We start from the raw sequence: 17083 nt of genomic DNA, 5'->3' as shown, positions 1-17083 counted from the left end.
GGTTCAAGAAAATCAGTAGCAGACCGAAGCTCTGAAAATAAAAACACGTCTGCAATTTGGAGCTGAGCAAAAGCCCTCAACTCATGCAGTGCAACTCAGGCAGCAATTCCACATAAGGCTCATACTACCAATAAATTATGAGGTTATCTGTTTCCTTGGACCACGCGTTTAGCAGAGTCTTTTGAGCTTAATAAAATACGGCATTTGGCAAAACCCCAGTAGTCCTTTAGGCTATGGTGCACCATTTATTGCCCAAAGTGTAAGGTGCTGGCATATCAATTCACATTTCCGATTCAATGATTCTAGAATTATAATTCAACTACTAAGATCACCATGAATGCTCCCCACAGTACAAATAGATATTCCATTTGGCATGGATTTTAAGTTAGTAGCAAAGGTGCAGTTGGTGCAAATTAAGGTCAATAATAATAAAACAATATGGCATTTCTAAACTAGGATTTAGAAAGATAAAGCTTAATTATGTTGTGAGGGTAGCACAGAGCTGCTGCCTCACAGCGCCAGAGACTGGGGATCGATCCTGACCTGGGGTGCTCTTTGTGTGGAGTTTGCGTGTTCTCTCTGTGACTGCGTGGATTTCCTCCGAGAAACACATTAATGTGCTCCGGTTTCCTCCTACATCCCAAAGATATGCAGGTTTGTAGGTTAATTGGCCTCTGTAAATTGCTCCTGGTGTGCAGGGAGTGGATATATAGTGGAATAACATTGAAATAATGTGGAAGATAGACACAAAATGCTGGAGTAACTCAGCAGGTCAGGCAGCATCTCTGGAGAAAAAGAATAGTTGCAACTGCAAGCGTTGACTAAGCAATCGTTTCACTGAACACGTACGCTCAGTCCGCCTTGGCCTACACGATTTCCCGGTTGCCAAACATTTTAACTCCCCTCCCATTCTCATGCTGACCTTATTGGCCTGGGGCTCCTCCATTGTCAGAGTGAGGCCACATGCACATTGAAGGAACAACTCCTCATATTTTGTTTGAGCACCTTACAACTCAGCAGTATGAAAGTTAATTTTTCTAATTTCAAGTAACTCCTGCATTCTCCCCTCCCCCCCCCCCCCCCCCCCCCCCCCCCCTTCTCATTCTCCCCTCCTCCACCCTAGTCTTCCTACTAGTTCCACTGTTTGCCAACAATGAGCCATTATGGACTCCACCCTTCCTGAGATCATCTGTTGCCGGCTTGTTTTGTTCTGGCCTTCTCTGCTTTTCAGTCTGAAGTAGGGATCCGACCCGAAATGTCACCTATTCCTGTTCTTCCAGAGATGCTGCATTACCTGATGAGTTACTCCAGCATTTTGTGTCTATTTTCAGTATAAACCAGCATCTGCAGTTCCTTCCCACACATTGAAGTTATGTGAAGAGGTGATCACTGGTCGGTATGGACTTGGTAGGCTGAAGGATCTGTTTCCACGCTATAACTCTAAACTCAAGGGCCTGTTTTACATTGTACATGCATAACAATACTTTGAAGATATTAGTGCCATTGTTAATTTGTTATAAGGCAGATGCACAGGCAGATTAGATCAGTTGAACTTGACATCATGTACGGCACAAACATTGTGAACTGCAGTGCCTGTGCTTGTGCTGTACTCTTCTATGTTCTACAAGGTACAAAAAATTACAACTAGACTAATGTACCCTTCACTCTGTCAATTGGTTATCCTAATCAATGGTTCTATTTTTAAAGTGACATTCAGTGCACAAGATCCAGCTGTCACAACAGCTTAAAGTCAATGAGTCCAGCTACCCTGTCTTTTCAGCTTACTTTTCCTTCCCTGTTGATTTCATATGCAAGTAGAATGTTCTTCAACAATCACAATCTTACCATCTATGTTATGAACAATAGTTTTGAGATTTCTTTGGAAAGATTTACAATATGCTTTCTCCATCATTCACTTGTTGTCAACACCTCTGCTTATGGATCTAATCCCAAACCACGGGAAAGTGACACAAAGATGAATAGTATCCAAAACAAATTAACCTAGTATTATGGGAAGGTTCCATCTATAAGAAATGCAGATGGACACATGTGAACATGTCTAAGAGTAACAGCAATAACAATACAAATAATTACTGAATTTGAACTTGTCATTACACATGCAAAATCAGGAACCAAATAACTATAACCATTGTTAATGTTGAACAAAGATAGACAAGCTTTTAGCCTTGCAAGCAAACAAACAATGTCTTTCTGCTGCTATTACAGGTTATCATATCACTATCAAAGGCCCATGTATCATTTATATAATTCAACTTCATATCGATGAATAGGGTCATTCTTTAAACAGGTCACTTCAGATTTAGTTAACAGAAGACTCACCAGTGCCTCGGGTTCTTTGCATATTTCTGTGTAATAGTCAGGGTACGTGTCTAAGTTCCGATACTTCGTATTGCTTGGAATACCTTTGTTTGTGTGACAAGAATGGCAGAGTGGTGCATTGCCCATAGCAGTCCCCTCTAAACAATTACCCGCGAGAGGGACTTGAGCCACTAGATTCACCAAACAAGTACAAATAATACAGGTTGTTACAGCTGCCTGGCTGTCCAAACCACTCCCCACACTAACTACTGGTCACCCAACACTGAAAAAAACGATAAACCCCATAACAGTTGGCAGGCAGCAAACTCCAACCATTCCCAATTCAGACACTGCCTGGCTATTTTTACATCCACATGCAGGCTATGTATGTAAATGATGGTCTGGACTGCAAAATACCATATTCATACTGATGTTTCATTGTAGCACCATACAGTGTAGATCAAGTACCGCCAGAGAAAATAGTGTAGCAGATGTAACTGTGTAACAGATTTTGCCTTCGCTCATACTTTATCTAAGTTTTAAGCATCCTAACTAAACAACAGACTTTACAAACACTAATTTGCCTGAATATCTTTCAATATTATGTTTCCAAGTATCCTGTTAGCCCACTGCACACATGGAGGAAATTTTATAGAATAGAGAGTGCAGAACAGGAACAGGCCTTTCAGCCCATAATGTTCATGCTGAACATGATATCAAATTAAACTGATCTTATCTGCCTGTACATGATCCAAAACCCATCTATTTCCTGCACTTCCATGTTCCTACCTAAAAGCCTCTTAAACTCCACTATCGTATCTGCCTTCACCACCACCACCCCAGGAAATGTGTTCCAGGCCTCCACTATTCGATGAGTTAAAAAGGTTACGCTGTATAACTCCATTAAACTTTTCCTTTCTCACCTCATAGCTATGCCATCCAGTTTAGTTTAGAGATACAGCATGGATATAGGCCCATTGGCCCACCAAGTCCACACCAAGCAATGATTACCTGTAAACAATTCTATCCTGCACAATAGGAACAATTTACAGAAGCCAATTAACCTACAAACCTGTACTTCTTAGCAACGGACATTCCACCCTAGGAAAAAGGTTCTGACAGTCAACGCTTTCTATGCCACACATAATTTTATATACTTCTATCATGTCTCCTCTCAACCACCGACATTCCAGAGAAAATGATCCAAGTCCATCCAACCTCTCCCTGCAGCAGAAACCTTCTACTTCAGGCAACATTCCTCTGCACCCTCTCCAGGCCTCCACATCATTCCTGTAAAGGGGCGACCAGAACTGCATGCAATACCCCAAATGATTGATTAGTACGGGTGTCAGAGGTTATGGGGCGAAGGCAGGAGAATGGAGTTAGGAGGGAGAGATAGATCAGCCAATGATTGAATGGCGGAGTAGACTTAATGGGCCGAATGGCCTAATTCTACTCATATCACATGATTTTATGAAATGCGGCCAAACCATAGTCATGTAGAGCTGCATCATGACATCCTGACTCTTATATTCAATGCCCCTAGCAATTAAGGCAAGCATACCATACACCTTCTTAACCACCCTATCTACGTGTGCAGCAACCTTCAGTGAATTATGAAGACACCTCTGCACATCATTAATTCAACATTAATTGCCATTAATTCCTTATATGCAACCTCCCAAAGTTTAATACCTCACACTTGCTCGGATTAAACACCGTCTGCCATTTCTCTGCCCATTTTTGCAGCTGATCTACTTGCTGCATCTTCTGACAGCATTCCTCACTGTCTGCAGCTCCTCCAATTTTGGTGTTATCAGCAAACTTACTCACCGACTCATCTGCATATAGGAATCCATATAGTTCCCTGGATTCTCTCTACCTCCTTTCTTAAGCAAAGGAACAACATTGGCCACTCTCCAGTCCACCGGGACCTCGCCTGTGGCTAGAGAAGAAACAAAGATCCTCTCCTCTCTTGCCTCCCTCAATAGCCTGAGATAGATCCCATTAGGGCCCGATAAGTCTTAGGGGACAGCCACCTTAATGCTTTTCAAGAGCTTCAGCACCACCTCCTTCTTGATCTCAAACTGTAATTCTCCACTGATCTCCCTGTCCTTCAAGTCCCATTCCTCAGTGAATACGGATGCAAATTACTTGTCTAGTACCTCACCTACTTCCTCCGACTCCATAGATTCCCTCCTTTATTTTTTAGCTGTCCTATCTTCTCCCTGGTAACCCTCTTATTTTTAGCATCAAAAGCCTTGGGATTTTCCTTAATCTGACTTGCATCCAACTGACATTTCTTGACTGCTTTTGGCCCTTCTAATCTGCCATTTGAGTTCTTTCCTACCTGCTTTATACTGCTCATAAGCCCTGTCCAATGCCTCCTTATTAAACCTGACATATAGTTCCTTTTTATTCCTGACCAAGTTCACAACCTCCTGGTCATCCCTGGTGCCTTCCCATGTTTATCCCTCCTCCCTGCTGATCTATGTTGATTCTGCACTTTATCAACAAGTCCCAGGTGTCATCTGTGGACTTACCCAATACCAACTGCCATGTCCCATTTGAAAACTTACATGAAGTCACAGAGTTCACTTTTTATTAAATAATATCTTCTGCTTGTGTATCTATTTTTTGTTTGAAACAAGGGATGTCATTATATGGATTCCTGCCCTTTTCCTGTGGTGCAGAATTATGAAGCATTGCATCCAACTGCAGCTTCTAAAGTTATTCCAGTTGTTTCTTCAATGATATACTTTTCTGGACCAAGAAACTGACTGTGAAATCATTTTACCAGATATGTAAAATGTAATATGCAGCAAATGATTTTCTATTATTGTGAGTTAGCTTTTATTTTGTTAAGATTAGAGATACAGAGTGGAAAGAGGCCCTTCAGCCCACCACGCTGACGAGCAATCACCCATACACTAGTTCTATCCTGCAAACCTGCACTTTTTGGGAATGTGGGAGGTCCCGGAGCTCCCGGAGAAATCCCATGTGGTTACAGGGAGAACCTACAAATTCCTTATAGACAGAACCCGTAGTCAGGATCGAACCCAGGTCTCTGGTGTTGTAAGGCAGCAAGCCAATCCTGAAAACGGATTTAAATATAATATTTTAAAACATGAAAAATGAAACAAAAGAAGTTTTTCTATGGTTTTCCTGGTTTGGAACAGCCTGCCACAGCTGTTACAACTCCTGTGAGTTGATGCACACTAAAATATCACACAATTTATGGGATAAGCTTTCACTGCCAATAGCTCAGGGATGATGTAATGTTTCATAATACCCTGCATTATAATCAATTATATCATGTGACCAGTTTTCACCAATGATAATTTATATGTGAAATAATTGTACATTATATTTATTATGTTTCAGGAATATCTCAAAGCACTTTTTACGCTCAATTAGAGACATACAGCACAGAAACAGGCATGCCGACCAAGATGCCTCATCTAAGCTAGTCCCCTGTATCTGGGTTTGGCTCAAATCCCTCCAAACCTTTCCTATCCGTGCACTTCTACAAGTGTCATTTTTGAATTACAGTTACCATTGTGACATGATGCACAATATCACAGAAATTAAATTAATTAAATGATTAACTGATTTAATTTCTGAGACATCAGAAGAGACTTCAAAGTTGGTCAAAAAAATAACTTGTTTCCGATTTCAAAAGGTGCCGTGGGTTGATGGAATCTGTCTCAACTGTTATAACATGCAGATATAATTCAATTTTGCTATCTTAATTGGTTAGCAAGTTTGACAATTCAGACATTAGTTTATATCATATGCTCAACACTTGAAGAGAAGTCTAAACTGCTGACATTGCTGCTTTTACAACATGGAAACAAATATATATAATAAACTATGTGATACTTGCTCAGTCCTTGCTTCATTCTCTGATACTGCTATTAGATATGTTACATGAGCCAAACACATCCTAAAGCTGACCATTTCCTTTTTCAGCAATGCTGCGAGAACAAAAGATCAATAACTCAGGTACTGGACCTACATAGAAACTATTATTGTTTGCAATATATGATAAAAAGATAAGCAAGTTAGTGGATCATGTTGAAAAGCTTTTACCATTGCTGCCATTTACATTTTTATTATGTGCAATTGCAGCAGAATTACACCAAAAATGTTGAATGAATTCAAGACTTAAGAGAAAGGTATGTTTCAATTGTGTTTAAGCTTAACTATGCCACTTGAAAACATACCTATATCTCCAGCAGTCATGTTTAAGAAAGAACTGCAGATGCTGGTAAAATCGAAGGTATACACAAAATGCTGGAGAAACTCAGCGGGTGAGGCAGCATCTATGGGGAGAAGGAATTGGCGACGTTTCGGGTAGGACAAAGAAAGAAAGTGGGTGGAGACAGTGGAACAAAGGAAGAAAGGAAGTTAGTCCTCTCACTAACCCACCCCCTTCCCAGTCATCCCACTAGTCCCACTTCTCCGCCCACTTTCTTTCTTTGTCCTACCCCCTCCACTGACATCAGTCTGAAGAAGGGTTTCGACCCGAAGCGTCGCCAATTCCTTCTCTCCATAGATGCTGCCTCACCTGCTGAGTTTCTCCAGTAGTCATTGTCTTTTGCTAAAAGCTGATGTAATTTGATTGAAATTTGTTACTAAATGCAGACTTCCCAAAGTATTAAATTAAATATAATCGCTTAGAGTGGCAGGTTCATATATATTTTGTAAACCATAATGATTTCATTACCTTCCCCTCTAATGGGCGCAAATCTAGCTAATAGGCTAAAAGTTGGTCATATTCAAGTAACTATTGTATGTTTTGAACACCTAGACATGGGTAAGTTTCTTTAGGTATTCGTTAGATGGAAGTTTGGAAAATATTTGACAGACCTGATATATAGGAGCAAGAGTGGGCCATACAACCCTGTGAGCCTACACCATTCACAAAGATTGTGGCTGATTTGATCTTAGCTTCAGTTCCACTTAGTGTTTACAAAATACTCAACTGTCTGTACGGAGTTTGTACGTTCTCCCCATGACCGTTTGAGTTTTCTCCGAGACCTTCGGTTTCCCCCCACACTCCTAAGACAGTTTTGTAGATTAATTGGCTTGGTATAAGGGTAATATTGTCCTTAGTGTGTGTAGGGTAATGTTCATGTGTGGGGATCGCTGGTCGGCATGGACTCGGTGGGCCGAAGGGCCTGTTTCCGCGCTGTATCTCTAAACAAAACTAAACCTCATTTCATTTAAAAACACCTTCTTTCCAGAAGCCCATGAACCTTCTCTGCACTACCTCTAATGTAAATATATTCATAAGACGTAAGTGCAGAATAAGGTCATTCTCCATTGAGTGCCATTCGATCATGGCTGATCTATTTTTTCTTCTCAATCCCATTCTCCTGCCTTAACCCCATAACCTTTGACTCCCTTACTACTCAAGAACCTATCAATCTCCTCTTTAAAAATACTCATGGCTTATCAAGAAAGAATCATCCTTGCCTTTAGTTTAGTTTAGTTTATTGTCATGTGTACCTAGGTATAGTGAAAAGCTTCCTACAATGTTTCTGAGATCTGGAGTACCTCATGCACTTCCCATCAAGACATATGGTCATCCAGCACAGAAACAGACTTGGCCATGCTGTTCAGGATACCCCATCCAAGCTAGTCCAATTGCCAGTGCCTGGCCCATAACTTTTCCTATCCATGTACCTATTCAAATGTATCTTAAAATATGTTATTGTACCTGCGTCAACTACTTCAACTGGCATATAACCACTGGACTCTGTGTGAATCCGTTGCCCTTCAGATTCCTATTAAATCTCTCCCCTCTCATCATAAACCTATGCTCTGAGGTTATTGATTTCCCTACGCTGGGAAAGAAAAACTGTGCATTAACTCCATCATGTTTTTATACACTTCTCTCAGATCGTCCCTCAGCCTCATGAGCTCCAAGAAATAAAGTCTTAACCTGCGGTACCTTCCCTGAAGTTCAGGCCTTTGAGTCCTGGCAACATCCTCGTAAATTGTCTTTGTATTATTTTTAGCTCATTGGCATTTTCTCAATGGCAGGGTGACCAAAACGGAACACAACACTGCAAAGAGACTTCAAAAACTTCCACATTCACCGAATGATTGGCGACCCATATTGGTGTTTTATACATAATTATAGTCAGTTAACTCCACTGACCAGGTCATATTGTTTGCATGTCCAACACCAGACTCCAAACTGACAGTCTACTCTTAGCTCTATCATGGGAAGAGATTAACAGATGGACAGAAGAAAGATTCAAGAATGTTGTTTAGTTTAGTTTAGAGATACAGCGCGGAAACAGGCCCTTCGGCCCACCGAGTCCGCACCGACCAGTGATCCCTGCACATTAACACTATCCCACACTAGTTACAATTTTTACATTTATACCAAGCCAATTAACCTACAAACCTGTACGTCTTTGTCTTCAAGAAAGATTCAAGAGAGCATTGTTGAAAAATGCAACACGCCCACTCACTCCTGGGAAATTGTGGCAGCAGTCCAAGTGCAGAAGGAATATTTGAGCTAATATTGAGACCTGGGACTATGTATTGAGAGTACACAGAAGTCCCATGGAAATAGCAGGTGTACTGCATCGATCACAAATTACCCACGCCCTGCCTTACAGCTGGAAGAGTTGTGAATGCCACATTGGCCTCTTCTGTCATAAAATCAGAATGGAAACTTGATCTAACAGAAGAGGACGAAGAGGAGTAGAAAAGGAAGAAGTCATTGGCTTTTTTTGTGGCCAGAAGTAATTTAACATTTTAAGCCCTGTGCTTCAATGTCGTCTCAGTCTTTCTGTGTACAGGCAGAGAGTGATTCATTTGCTAAATGAAATGGTGAAAAGGGTCTTGACCCGAAATGTCACCTATTCCTTCGCTCCACAGATGCTGCCTCACCCGCTGAGTTTTTCCAGCATTTTTGTCTACCTTTGATTTTTCCAGCATCTGCAGTTCCTTCTTAAACAGGTGATGAAATGGGTAATTTACACTCCAAGCACTGCTCTTTGAGATTGAAGTAAGGCAAGAAGTGCCGCGCGGGGCACAGGGAAAATATGGGCGGGAAGAAGGTGGGGGGAGAGAGAGAGGATTGTATAATTTGTTCCCCTTAACTTTATGGGCAACTTTTTCAAACAGTGCTTGGTGGGTACATGGAACGAGTTACATGAGGAAGTATTTGAGGTAGGTACAATAACAACATTTAAAATACATTTTGACAGGTACATGACATGCTCCACAAATTGGACACACATTATAGTTGTCATTGTGAGTTCTAACTGTTCACAATAGCCATTGACCAAGTCCCAACATAGCCAAAAGCCCATTTCATAGTTCAAGTGTTAGTGATCCTGGACAGTGATCAGAAAGGATTGAAAATGAAATTCTAATGTAAATATTACAAGCATTTCATTTCCATGCTTCCTTCAGCTTTGGTTTGTATATCATTATGTTGGGAATGATGCATGTTGCTAGCTGCACTTGCAGACTTGAGTTATAGGGAGAGGCTGGGACAATTTTGGAGCTTAGGAAAGCTGAGGGGTGATCTTACTGAAGTGTACAATATCACGAAGGGCACTAATAAAGTGAATGTTCACAGACTTTTTCCCAAGGTAAAGGTTTCTAAAACAAGAGGTCTAATACTTAAGGAGAGAGGGAAGGAATTAAAGAGGTACTTCAGGGGCGACTATCTCATTCATAGGGTCGTCGTATCTGGAGTGAGCAGCCAGTGGAAGCTATAGAAGCACTTATGATTTTAAAAGGAGATTTGGACATTTATATGGATAGGAAGGATTTAGAGGAAAACGATTCAAATGCGGGCATATGGAACAAGACCAGAATGGAACCTTGGTCGGCATGGACAAGATAGTCTGAGTGACCTGTTTCTATGTTGTACAGCTCTGTCACTTTCTGACTATTAATCTCACTTTATATGTGGAACTAATTAATACATTGCTTAGAACCATGTGTTATTACCATAAACCAAGTGTCATTGTTGCACTTCTGGTCTTTGCAGTTCAATAAAAATACTTTAAGATATCTGTTGAAGCCCCCCAATAACTGTTACAATCAGCAACAGTGTAGAGTTTGTGTCCAATTCCTGACCACAGCTAAGTCGTCATGAGAAGATGCCTTTATTGAAAACGCATGAGATTCAAAATTGTATATGATTTTCAATTGTTAGTTTCAGTGTCATTGCTAGCTATCATCAAGCTACCTTTCCTCGTGAAAGATGCACAGGCTGGAGAAACTGAGAATGGAAATTCTGGAGAAGGAAGCAGTGTGGAAAAATATCTAATATTAAAATTCCAAATAAGGCATAATTTAAAATGATAGACAATGTATTTTTTTGCCTGCATTCAATATGGTTCTTGCAAAGTAAACACAATTACATGGTGAACAATATATCAATTTCAGCAACAAAAAATAAACACTAATTTGTTTGATGAAAAATGTCATGGATTTTGGGTCAGAACCAGATGTCCAGAATTCTTCATGTGGTAACTGTGCTTGGATCTCTGTGGTCCATATAGATTTCCCCAACTGACAATCTAGCAGCTAGACCTGTGTTTGTTTTTCATTGACCTAGGTGCCATTAACAAGTAGTGTGGAAACTTCATTCTTTTCACGAGAGTTATGAGAAATCCCTACCCTAATAGGCCTTTCTCACGGGGCGACGACGCAAGATGTAACCAGAGTGAAGTGGTCGTGGTCTAGCACGATATCACACGATATACCGGGGAGTAGATAAAGAGTTCCCACGGGTACTCGGCATTTCTGTTATTTGTGCGAGTGACTTGTCCGTCTCCCGAGCTTTCCCGTTAAATCTTGAATGAATATTGTGAACTGTGAAGTGTTGTTAAATCATCACGTGGCACAAATGATGTCACTTTTTTTTAGACAAGCATTACAAGTGCTTTGACACATTGACACATGTTCCATTGGCGATATTGAGACCACCTTTTTAAGAATGGATGTTTTACAGAGAGATGTAAACATACTAGAAGCGATCGTTCCCTTCACATACAGAGAAAGTTATATGGCATCGCTAAAATCAATATGCATTCCGAGTATTAAATATAATCATTTATACTCAATGTTAAACGATTACAGATCATAGAAATGTAGTGAGTCCAACGCGATTGTAAACGGCTTATACGGTCCAAATGGGAAAAGTCGGTTTGTGCCAAGTGTATCTGAGTGAGCCGCATACAGAAAACCACTGAAATCTCGAATTCACGAGTTCAGAATTTATAAACAAAGTACTTAGAGAATCATAGGAACAGAAAATAGGTCACATAATTTATATAATAAGTAACCACCATTCCAAAATCAAATAGTATCGAATCAAATGAGTTCAAAAGAGATGGACAAAGCTTGAAAATAATCAGAGGAAATTCCCTGAAACACTCAAATACATCAGTACCGGCAGTTGGTTCCCTAACTGTAGATCTATGCGTTGACAGAGGAAAGTTCTACAAAAGAAAAAGAGCTACTTTCTGGGGAATTCCTCCGTCTTGGAAGGGCTTTGAAGAGTTTTTCCCACAATTAAACCAGCTTGTGCCAAATTACATTGGTATAACTCGTCAGACGCATTGTGGCAACTGCGAACCCTCACAGTTTACATAAAGATAATAGCATCGATATTCGCCAAGGCAGCAACTTTGTTTATCTAAATGCCACTTTTAGTCTCCCGTTGATTTAATGAGTATTAGAAAAAAATAGGACAAAATCACAGGTACATATTCTCTAAACGCTGGTGGCAATTCTACCGAAACTTACCAGACGTTGGAAATAAACACTTCATTTAAAATGACCTCTTGAAGGCTGCAGATTGCTGGTGAGACACTTTTGGAATGCTCTTTTATATATAAACAGCCTGGAAGCTCCGTAGAGATCGTGTGGGCAGAGAACGACCAGCATGTTAATTCCAGATTACTCACCTTCTGTCCCCTCTGTCCAGCTTCCGGGTTCACCGTTCGCAGGAGTTCCCACGGTAAACGCAAGAGTTATTACAGATATCGCACTGGCCACTACGTGCATATAATGTTTCAATGTTCAACCACAAGTGTACAAGTTACTTTTGGAGAAATTCAAGCTTGCTTGAATTTTCTCCCGAGTCAACAAGTTACACGAGTACCTGCCGTTAGCGCCACGGTGGTCCACGGTGGTCCACGAATGCCGTACGGTTATCGTACGAGGTTCCCACGATGTTCAACTCTGGTTACCTCTTGCGTCAAGTCGCCCCGTGAGAAAGGCCTATTACCAGGTAAGGTTAATTAACTGCCCAAGTAACTGTCAATGCAGTGAAGACCTTATCTGGAAAGAAATAATTTAACTAAGTGTTGGGTGGGGTGATGATGTGATAAATGAAAGTTTACAGAAAAACAATAAAATCAAAAAGTCATAGACTTATACAAAATGGAAACAAGCCCTTTGGCCCATCATGAGCATGCTGACCAAGTTTTCCGCCAGAGCTAGCCACATTTGCCTGCATTGTCCATATCTCACAAAACTTTTCCTATCTAAAAACATATCTACGTGTATTTTAAATGTTGTAATTGTACCCACCCTTACAGCTTTCTCTGGCAACTCACTCCAAATATCCATCCGATGTGTAGAAAAAGTCCCCTTTAAATCTTTTCCCTCTCACCTTAGATTTGCACCCGCTCATTTTTGACGCCCCAATCGTGGGAAAACCCTACAGCTGTAGCTTCGTGTTCAATACCATAAATCAACGACTCATCTCCAAACATCTAGAACTACAATTCAGCAAACACCTCTCCCCCTCCCACCCCTCTGTAATTAGATCCTCGATTTCCTGACCAATAGACTGCAATCAGTAAGCGTAGATGACAAAATATCCTCCAGGATAATGCTTTCTCATCACCAGCACCCTGCAAGGATGCGTTCTCAGCCCCTTACAACACTCACTGTACAGTCACAACTGTGCAGCCACATTGCCACATTCTGCTCTAACTCCATTTACAGGTTTGCAGATAAAACCACTGTAGTTCGCTGGATTTGAAACAATGATGATTCATGTGGTGCAACAGTATCGTAAAAATTAAAGGTTTCGGGTATGGGTGAAAGACGATCAACAATATAAAAACGAATCTCCTTGCGGCTATTTGATAATCTCCCTCCTGCTCTCTCTTCTTGCTTATTTATTTTCCTCACTATCTCTTTTTCCCCCTTTTTATTTACACACACTACACTTTCCTCTATTCTTTACAATCTCTTTCTTTCTTATTTCTCTTTTTTTTTTAAATTTTAAAAATGAAGTTGTACAGAGAATGTATTATGTTAACATATTTTTGGCACCCGTAAAAAGGTACCACTGTATTGTACTTCTAATAAAATTAAAATTAAAAAAAAAACAATGATGAGATTGAGTACAGGAAGGAGATGGAGAACTGCAACAATCTTAAATGAATGAATGAATGAATGAATGAATGAATGATATCTTTTATTTCGAACGATTTAAAAAAAGAAGAAAAGAAAAGATGAAAATGAATAAATGAAAGGAAAATTATATATATACATATATATATACATAAATACATACACACATACATACATATACATGTACATATATACATACATACATATACACATATACACATACACATATACATAACATATATGTACATACATAAATTAAAAAATCAAAATCCAATTTCAACATAATACACATTAGACTCCTTCGAAAATCATACCTGCTAAATACCAGTATAACTTTGTTCCTCTGGACAACTCACAGCTATCCTGTGAGAACAGCCCAGCTCTGTTCAATCTATTTGTACTAAGCATGCTAATAAAGGAATTGGCATTTCAATTTAATTTAATTGTTAAAAATAAAAACAGAAAATGCTGGAAATACACTGCAAGTGAGAATGAAGGAGCTACAGTTTAATGGGTTTTCTTTTTATTTCAGATGTCCAGTTTCTGTAGCGATGCCTTTTGTTCAATTATTTCACGCTACAAATACATTCTGCACAATCTAGCTATGATGTTACTACAGTTCCTCATTTCCAATTCATGTTTCAAAGGTCAATATCATGAAGTGAAATGAATACCCAGAAAATCAAAGGAAATGCTGCCTTCACAGATTAACTTAAACATGGGCATTGATTGGTATGGAATAAGTCGGTCTAAATGACCTGTCCCACTTTCACGACCTAATTCACGACCTCTGTCGAGTTTGCCCTTGACTCATACTCGCCGCATGGTCGTCACGAGGTCGTAGGAGGTTGTAGGTAGGTCGTAGCAGGTCGTGATGCTAGTCGTTGGTACTCGTGGCATCAAGTAGGTCACGGCGTTTTTTTAGCATGATGAAAAATGTCCACGAGTAAAAAAGGTCGTGAATCAGGTCGTGAAAGTGGGACAGGCCCTTAATCATTCTTTGGATGATCTTTAAGTATCAATTTACCAAAAAGAGTACTTATACACTAGCTAATCATTTATTTGTAAGTTATAGCAAAAAGTGATGTGGCGCTGTGTGAAACTCTGCTGTTCAGTGGCAGTAATTTTCTACACACCTAACATTCCTACATAGGAGTTTCTGATCTCAGCTGTGCCACTGTTGACAGATGCTGAGTGGATTCAGAAACATCCCTGGACCACTTAAATGTCCTTGCTCGAGAAGCCATCTTAATTGACTCTGGGCCTTTTCTCTCAGCTGGGATTTTGAACGGTATAGCCATGCCAGCAGAAGGAAAGAGGGAAACAATGTAAAAGTCACTGCCGTTGTAAATATTGCAATAGACTTCCATTTATATTTTATTAAGTTCATCATTTTTAATTCATTGAACTGACTGCGATTAGGAGACAGGAATTTCTGGCTTGCAAGCCAGATATTCCTGGTAGCATCAATCATTTATGCATGGTTTGAAATTTATCAGACTGACAAATGGTTATGCCCTCTCTCTTTTCTTCAGTAAATAGAGTCTAGTCATAGATCGATACAATGTGGAAACAGGCCCTTCGGCCCAACTTGCCCACACTGGCCAACATGTCCCAGCTACACTAGTGCCACCTGCCCGCATTTGACATGTATCCCTCCAAACCTGTCCTTTCCATGTACCTGTCTAACTGTTTCTTAAATGTTGGGATAGTCCCTGCCTCAACTACCTCCTTTGGCAGCTTGTTCCATACACCTACCACCCCTGTGTGAAAAAGATAATATCTATGAAAGACTCATAGCATTTAAATGGAAACATACAGATAGTATAAATGGAAATGGACAGATAGTAATTCTATAATTATTTCTCATTATCTTTCTTACATTTTCAAAATGTATTATGACAGCAATGGAAGCTGTACTTCTATGAACCACATGCTAACTCTTGGTGTTACCGCATTAGATAACTATCTCTCCCCAACTCTCCTTGCACCTTTTCGTTTCTGACAAAAAGTCTGAAACATTAATTCTGTTTCTACTCCAAGAAATGTGGCTTGCATTGCTGAGTATTGCCACCATTTTCTGTTTTTATTTTAGATTTATCGCATCTGTATATAATTGTATTTTCACAATAGGCTGCAGTTTGGCAACATGGAGACAGAAACGACTCTAGACTTCCCCAGAGGACTCAGAAGAAGACCACAAGGTCTGTCTCATTACTTCCTTGTGGTCTGTTTCATTGCTTCCTATGACTCAATGAGTCATAATCCTGACTGGGGGTTATGTTGAAGCGCTGTGAGATATTTGTTGAGCTGCCAGGACTGTCTCACTGGAAGCAATGAGACAGACCTGACAACTTCCAGTTCCTGAATAAGGATAGGTCTGGACATTGGGGGAAGGTACTAAATAGGAGTAAGTCAGACTACAGCGTTGCTGGGCCCAGGGCCAGGTAGAGTAAATTGGAAGCGGTTGTTATTGAATAAGTCTTCATCTGACGTGGGAGTCATTTAAAGATCAGCTGCTCTGAGTTCAGGACCGGCATGTTCCGTAGAGGAGGAAGGACAAGGAAGGCAAGTTAAAGAAATCTTGGATGACCAAAAAGGTTGTAAATTTGGTCAAATAGAGAAATGAAGCATATATAAGCGGCACTGCCTTGCAGTGTCAGAGATCCGGGTTCGATCCTGACGACAGGTGCTTGTCTGTATGACGTTTGTACATTCTCCCCGTGACCTGCGTGGGTTTTCTCCGAGATCTTCGGTTTCCTCCCACACTCCAAAGACGTACAGGTTTGTAGGTTAATTGGCTTGGTATGAATATAAAAATTGTCCCTACTGCGTCTGGGATAGTGTTAGTGTGCAAAGATCGCTGGTTTTGAGCAGACTTGGTGGGCCGAAGGGGCTGTTTTCGCACCGTGTCGCTAAACTAAACTAAATAATGTTATGAAAAATGAAATCAGACAGGGCATCTGAGAAATATAAGGCAAGCAGGAAGGAACTCAAGTGTGCAACTGGAAGTACCAAAAGCGGCCATGAAATGTCATTGGGGGAGGGGGGGGGGGGGTCAGAGGCTCAAGGCTTTTTATGCGCAAAATAAAAACAAGAAGGTAACAAAGGAAAAGGCAGGAAGGATGTGGAGATTTTGGAGAGAGTGCAGAAGATGTTTACCCGAATGCTGCCTGGATTAGAGGGTATTAGCTATATGACGAGGTTGAACAAACTTCAGTCTGAAGAAGAGTCTCGACCCGAAACATCACCCATTCCTTCTATCCAGAGATGCTGCCTGTCCCGCTGAGTTACTCCAGTGTTTTGTATCTATCTTCAGTATAAACCTGTATCTGCAGTTCCTTTCTAC

The 17083-nt window shown here is 40.4% G+C and overlaps 1 protein-coding gene across 39 annotated transcripts in view; it reads right to left on the bottom strand.

Annotated features, from left to right (window-relative positions):
• The window catches only part of ank2 (ankyrin 2), a 524159-nt gene that overhangs the window by 270210 nt on the left and 236866 nt on the right, over window positions 1-17083 (bottom strand). For 4 of the 39 annotated variants that reach the window (XM_033022961.1, XM_033023216.1, XM_033023041.1 and 1 more), the window contains exon 1: window positions 2341-2902. The exons of the other annotated variants lie outside the window; for them this stretch is intronic. In XM_033022961.1, the coding sequence (XP_032878852.1) occupies window positions 2341-2466 (126 nt within the window). In that variant the 5' untranslated portion in view covers window positions 2467-2902. Of the gene's footprint in view, window positions 1-2340; window positions 2903-17083 lie in introns of those variants that run through there. 39 annotated transcript variants of the gene reach the window in all.

Source organism: Amblyraja radiata, chromosome 1, assembly GCF_010909765.2.
Source record: "Amblyraja radiata isolate CabotCenter1 chromosome 1, sAmbRad1.1.pri, whole genome shotgun sequence".
NCBI classification, from domain to species: domain Eukaryota; kingdom Metazoa; phylum Chordata; class Chondrichthyes; order Rajiformes; family Rajidae; genus Amblyraja; species Amblyraja radiata.
Note: the sequence above shows the minus strand (reverse complement) of the source record. Positions and strands in the feature narration are given on the sequence as shown.